Here is a 6,473-nt window from a genome sequence, read left to right on the forward strand (position 1 = left end):
CGGCGAGCCACGCTGCCGGGAGGGGCCCTACATCGGCAGCGGGGCTGAGCTGTCCCCCATCGGTAGGTCTCCTGGGTGGGAGGAGGTGGGTTGGGAAACCTGTGCCTCTCTCCTGGCTAACCTAGAGCCTGCTGCACCCCGCAAAACCAGCCACAAATCCCAGGGTTTCCTGCAGAGACCAGGGCTACTGAGCCAAAAGGGAAAAATAAATAAGGTAGCTTAAGGAAAACAAGTGAATAAATCCTCTGAGCTGATTGCCAGCCTCTGGCTGAGCGCTCAGTCTCAGCCCTAAGCTGCGCCCTGGAGACAGGTCGTGGCGGTGCCAGCTGCCCGCTGTGCATTTACCTTGCCTTTGCACAGCCCCCTTGCTCCCAAGCGTTTCAGGGCAGGGGGACGGGCTGAGCCCTCCCTTACCGAGGGGCTCACCTGAGGGTGTCTCTCCCGCTCTGGCTGCCCGTGTCCTCACCCTTCCTCGGGTCATCCTCTCGGTGCTGCTTGGCTGCTCTCCAGAGCCCCTTGGCTGCCTGGCCACCCGCCTGCGTGTGTCCCCGCAGCCCTGCTGAGCCCCTGTCACCCGGCCTCTGGCCTTCCCCCCAGGGGCCAGGCGGTGGCTGAGATCAGGGAATTCATGTCCCCTCTGACAGAAGCATGGCTTCCCCATGTTACTGTTTGTCTGCCCGTCGCCTTGCCACCAGGCATCCTTGAAGTCCGTTGGTGACTGGCCTCACTGAAGTGCTGGGGGCCAGGCTGGGGTGTGTGCCACGAGGCTGTGCCAGTGCATCCCCCTGCGCTGCAGAGCGGGGCAGCGAGCTTTGTGCTTGCCTGAGTGTCAGGAAGGGTGCAGGGAGGTGTTGTAAGGACTGTGGTGCTGCTGCCCTTACTCCCTGTGCTGGCCCAATGGTGGATTCTTGTGCTGCTGAGCAGCCCAGGGAGAGTGACTGGCTTGCACTGCCCAGAGGGCCGCACCATTCCCTGTGCTATCGGGCTATCTGTTACCCCTGTTGGTTAGCCAGAGCGCGTAGTAGGCTGCCTGTGTCGGCGTGCGCTTCAGGCAGGGATCTATAAATCACTTTTCTCCAAAAGGCTACGCCAAGGCAAAAGACAGCCTGCAAAGGGTGACTGACATGAAAGATAAGGCAGGTTCCCAGCACAGTCAGCAAGTGATGAGTTGGCATGGAGGGACTGACAGTGCCAGGAGGGGAGCGAGTTCTGGGGGAACAGGGCTGTGCTGCACGAGGGGCTCGGCAGGGCAGGCAAACCTCTGGGTCACGCTGTGCTTCTGCAGGATAGTCTGGCTGAAGAGGCGTTCTGGGTGTGCAAGGGATGCGCTCAGGTCTGTGCTGACTCAGGACAGAGCTCCGGCTCTCCACAGTTAATGTGCAGCATATTGTGATACTGGTGCATGGCCTCCAGCAGGTACGGATGTGCAGGAATTGCCCACACCAGAGGACTGTCTCCTGCCTGGATTTCTGTTGACGGATGGTGAATAAGCTCTCCTGAGGCATCCCAAGCTCTCCTTCCTCTTCCTTTTACCTTTACAATTGTTTTTCCCAAGTCAGAGTGACCCTTTGAACTACTGCCATGTGCTTCTGGAGAAATGAAAGACAGCATGTGGGCAGCAAGGCAGGAGGCATCCTGTTCCCAAAGGGAAAAAAAAAATTAAATTAATCTATTTTGCTTGAACAATATTTAAAAAGGAAGGAATTCTTGACTCTGAGTATTAGATGAGGATCCCAGTTCTTTGAAAATCGCTAACAATTACAGAGCTGCCTGATCAGACTGATGTGAACAAGACATATCAAAGGAGACAGTTACTATGCAAAATTGGAGATCAGAGAGAGAGAGAAACATGGTTTCACAACATGAAAGGAGGCGATTCCTGCAAATTAAAATACTTGGGACTTAAAAGTAAAGAGAAGTGCTGTGAACGGCATGGGCTATGTTGTTTCCAAGCTGCATGCTCAGAGAGGGAAGCTGGAGCCAAGAGCCTTTTCTGCTTACCAGGCTGATGTCTGCCTGCCTGCGACAACCTTGGAGCTGTCTGCAGCTTGGCCATCGCAGGGAGCGTAAGGGCTCCTCTGTAGCAGCCCAGCCCTGGAGACGCGCAGCTGACAGTGCAGGGAGAGCTCCAGACAGTATCTTGAGTGGTGCTGGCACATGGTTTCCTGCAGTATGAATGCAGAGCTGGAGGATACCCGCATGCTGCTGCTGCAAGTCCCCAGCTCCTTCCTGGTTCTCCCTTGACTTACCAGTGCTTTGCCCAAGAGCAGGTAGTGCAAAGGACAGGGTAGACACATCCTGAGAAAACATAGGGAAGGAGCGCCAAGAAGTAGCTTTCTCATCAACCCTCTGGGCCTCAGCAGCTGCCCTGCTCCTCCACTGTGACCCTGGTGTGAACACAGAGGACAGTGGGGCTCACCATGGACCTGCTGTGTGAAGTCCAGTTCCAGCTGCCGTAGGAGCGGCTGAGGATGCAGGACATGGGATGCTGCCTGGGCTAGGCAGGTAAAGTTCAGGATTTCCCTATGGGGATGCACTGACAGGCTCCATTTGTATGGGACTGCTCCCTCTGTGGCATCAAGGCCAGGTGCAGCTGTGATCATGGCTTTTTTTGTGGTTGATGTTGGTAGTGATGTTTGTCTCTGAGCTGGACAAATAATCTCCCCTGGGCCTGAGGGATATTTTTGTAAGAGTGGATGGGGAGCATGCCTTGCTGCCTTCCTGAATGTGGGTGAGGGTGATCCTCTGAACTGGCCAAACAGGGGTAGGGGAGGCTGGCCAGCTTGGGGAGAGCTTGGGTTGCTTATTAATATATCCAGGTCAAAGCCTGGGGTCCTACTGGAAAGCATGCCTGGTCTTGGCTCCATTTGGGTGCAGATATTTTCCCAGATCACTGGTGTTTGTGGTTCAGCTGTGCTCTGTGCTGGGCAAGGGGCTGGGATGGCGCACCCCAGGGCACAGGGCTACTCGAGCTTGGAGCTTGCTTGCAGGGAGCTGTTCACTCTCTGTCTCCGCTGCTCTGTCCCAGCTTGACAGATGAAGGGTGACTCCCTTCTTCCACCGCTAAAGCTCCTGCATTCCCAGACCTCACTGTGGGGTTTATGCTTGGGGCTGCCCAAGTGGGTGGTTTTTCTTCTTACTCACAGCAGCTATCAGCTGCAGCTTTCCGTTCCCTGCCAAAAGCATAGTCCCAGCTCCCAGAGGTGGGTACCTTCCTGGGGCATAAAGAGGATAAAACAAATACGGTCAGATCCGCTCTGTGACAGCAGGAGCAGATCAAAGGACATTATTTGCATAATGAAGGAGTACTAATTGGGAGGGAAAGTAATTTGATTTCCTAGTGTCTAAGAGGGAATAACAAATGAGAGAACTGTACAAACTCTCACAGAGTAGCTGGGAGTTCTTTGCAACAGGCCTGTCCCTTGCTCTGTATGGGACCAGGGCAGCACATTTTGGTAGTGACACCATATGCACTTGAAGCTATTAGTCTAAGTCAGAGTGGACTAAAGGCCTCTTTGTTCCAGGATCTTGACAGTGGCCAAAGCAGATGCTTGTGGAGAAACGGCACACACAGCATGTGTGATGGTCTTTTTAATACTCTCCCAGACAGCAGCAGCTTCTGCTGGTGGGTGTCTTCAGCCGTGGGTGGTTTCTGTGTGTTTAGGCAACTTCAGTGTCTGTCTTCCTTGAACTTATACAGACTCACTATAAACTCCTGCAAAGGGAAAGGAAAAGGGGTTTCTGTTGGCAGCTGATGGATCAAAAATGGTAGGTGCAACATGGTCAGAAAGGTAAGGCTGAAGTCGAGTGTTTGTAAGGGGCAGAGGTGATGCTTGGAGCTAACCCCAGCCCATAAAGCCAGGCTAGGCCTGTGCTGTGCCCCAGGAGAAGTCAGTGTTTTCTACGCAAAGAGCACAGACCTCAGGCTTGTGCTGAGCTCCTGCACTTGGGGGAAGCACATCGGAAATGGAAGCTGACCCAACAGTTTTACCTGGGCAACTTTGGCATGGCAGGACCAGCTGCAAGAGCTGGCTTCAGATGCCTAGTCTGCAGAAACCTGGTCTGGGACTGTTGGGGCATCGGGATAAATAGTGCAACTGCTGAGGACTGTTTTGCAGGCAGCAGGGCACAGAGCCATCGAGAGCCACTGTCGTGGTGCAGAGGAGCAGGTTTGAAGGCAGCTGGAGTGACAGCGGGGCAGGGAGGATTCCCTTCCTCAACCCTGAGAGGGAACAGGTCCCGGTCCTGCCTCAGGACTGGTGGCAGTGCACTGGGCCCAGCTGTGCTGTGGGACACCAGGACTGGAGCTGCTGCCAGCTTTTCACAAGCATGACTGCAGGATGGGGCCAGAGCTGCAAACCCTGTTGCAGCTCCACTGCCATCCTGTCACGTCACGAAGAACCTGTGGGCTATGAGCTAGCAGGCTGCTCTGTGCTGGGACCTGAGGTCAGCCCCCGCATGGGTACCTCAGTGAAGATCACTCCAAAATGCTGGAGTTGAGCAGTCTAGCACCAAAGGAAGAGACCTGCAGCTGCAGAAGAGGGGAGGATGGGACCCAGCCAGCTGCCTAGGAACTGCAGGAGCTTCACCTTGTAACAGGAGGTGCTAAAATTAGCTGTGTTTTGGGCTCCCTTCCTGAGCTCCCTGGGGTCTGCTTAACAGCTGTCTGTCGCACACAGGCATAAGCCCAAATCCAGCAGACAGTGCCTCTTGCAAGATGGCTCTATTTGTTGTACAGAGTGGGTGATGCAGTGTCAGAGCTCATTTCTGGGCTGTTTGGAGAGCATGCAGAGTCAGGAGCGAGGGACATGCTAGAGAATGTGCATCCTTTCGTCAGGACATCACTCCTCCCTTAGTGCATTTTGCTCTCATTTCTTTGTGTAGCATCAAGTCCAGATTAGAGACGATTTGGCTGTACAGACAGAAACTTGGGGTCAAGCCCTGACTCTAGCACAAAGCTGACTGAATGCAGATGTGATTATTGTGAAGAGAAATTGTTTAATCTCCATGCTGGAAGCAGAGAAAAATACTTTAACATGCAGCCAGAACACTTGCAGGCAGTCTAATTTTTTTTTTTTTTCCTTGATAGAAAGTACTCAAAACACTTGTGTGCAGCTGGACGCTGCTCAGGCAGCAAGTAGCTGGGAGCTGAGGCTTGCTCTGCCTGTTGTTTGTCAGTGAAACTACTCCTTTGTACTGCGCTTATGGTCACGGAGCAAGCTCTGAGCACCTGCTACACCCTCTTGGCCAGTCTGTGTGTGCCGAGTTCCTCAGGAAAACTCTGTCCCCTTAAATTTAATGCTTTGTTTTGCTCCCCAAGACACCACATTTACCTGCTTGGTACAAGGGGGCTGGGGTGCCTTGTGCAATGGGTTTCTCTGGCCAGACACTCTAAAGAATGTTTCTCTAATTATGTTTGAGCAAATCCACTACAGCTGGGTTAGCTCCCTCAGGCTTGTCCTGTGGGGCGAGAGGGCTCTGTGGTGAATCTCCTCTAGGTTGGATTTGGCTTGCTACCAAGTCAGGATGTTACCGAGATTGCAAGAGACTCGCTTCTGCTCTAGTAATTTTTAAGCTCCTCTGGCTTATTTTCTTCCTTGATGTCCTGCCTGCTTGTTTCCGGGGTGCATCAGCCACTGCACCTGCTGGGGCAAGAGGAAACCTGTGAATTGCTGCTGCCTTGTCCCTCCCACTCCACCCTCCAGCAGCCAGGTCCCTGAGATGGGAGAGCTGCACTCTGGCACCCGGCCAGGGCATGTGGCTTTGCATGACAAAGCACTCCTCTCAAACCAGGACAGGCTCCTTTATATTCTGCAGCTGAAATGCCCATGTGCTCTCCTGGAACTAGCTGGATCTGCACAGAAGGGTGCTCTGAGCATGGGTAGAGAATTGTTCTTTGGGCTCAGCCTGAGCTGGAGGTGCAGCCCCAGAGCTGGTCTGGAGGGTGGCTGGAGGCTCCCAGCTCCCCCTGGGCAGGGGCGAACGCTGCGGTAAGGAGGGGCTGTCAGACTTAGCAAGTGTTGGCTTTTCCTGCTGCTTGGTTGCCTCTGCAGGCAAGGCTGTGCTGCTGTCCCTGGGGGAGCGACAGGTCCTGTCAGCTTGCCTGCGGGTTCAGCGCAGGCCCTCTTTGCTCTTGGATGTGTTTGGAGTTTACCTGTCAACAGTTCTTTTAGCTAAACGAGTTTGGAGCAAGTGGTGTAGCAAGTGGTGTGGGGCCATTAGCCTCCTGCATGCAGGCAGGCGGTACCTCCCGGGGTGGGGGAGACTGGCCCCCGAGGCTCTGGGTCCCGTGAGGCCGGTGGTGATGGGTGCTGGGATGGGTCTACATTAGGACGGAGCCCAGGACCCGCAGAGACCATGCCGTCCGGGGTAAGGCACTTGGGGCTGAGCCGCTGTTTGCCAGCCCAGCCTTGAGCCTCGCTCCACTTGGCAGCGGGGCCGGGTCTTGTGGAGAAATGGCTCCCGGGGGCCGG

At 54.5% G+C, this 6,473-nt stretch overlaps 1 protein-coding gene across 1 annotated transcript in view; it reads left to right on the forward strand.

Moving 5' to 3' along the window:
* The window catches only part of CDH22 (cadherin 22, type 2), a gene marked incomplete at its 3' end in the record, with an annotated part of 42,585 nt that overhangs the window by 5,272 nt on the left and 30,840 nt on the right, over positions 1 to 6,473 (forward strand). Inside the window, exon 3 of the mRNA XM_009877233.1 lies at positions 8 to 62. Coding sequence (XP_009875535.1) covers positions 8 to 62 — 55 coding nt within the window. The remainder of the gene's footprint in view (positions 1 to 7; positions 63 to 6,473) is intronic.

This window comes from Apaloderma vittatum, unplaced genomic scaffold, assembly GCF_000703405.1.
Source record: "Apaloderma vittatum isolate BGI_N311 unplaced genomic scaffold, ASM70340v1 scaffold16209, whole genome shotgun sequence".
Classification (NCBI taxonomy): Eukaryota; Metazoa; Chordata; class Aves; order Trogoniformes; family Trogonidae; genus Apaloderma; species Apaloderma vittatum.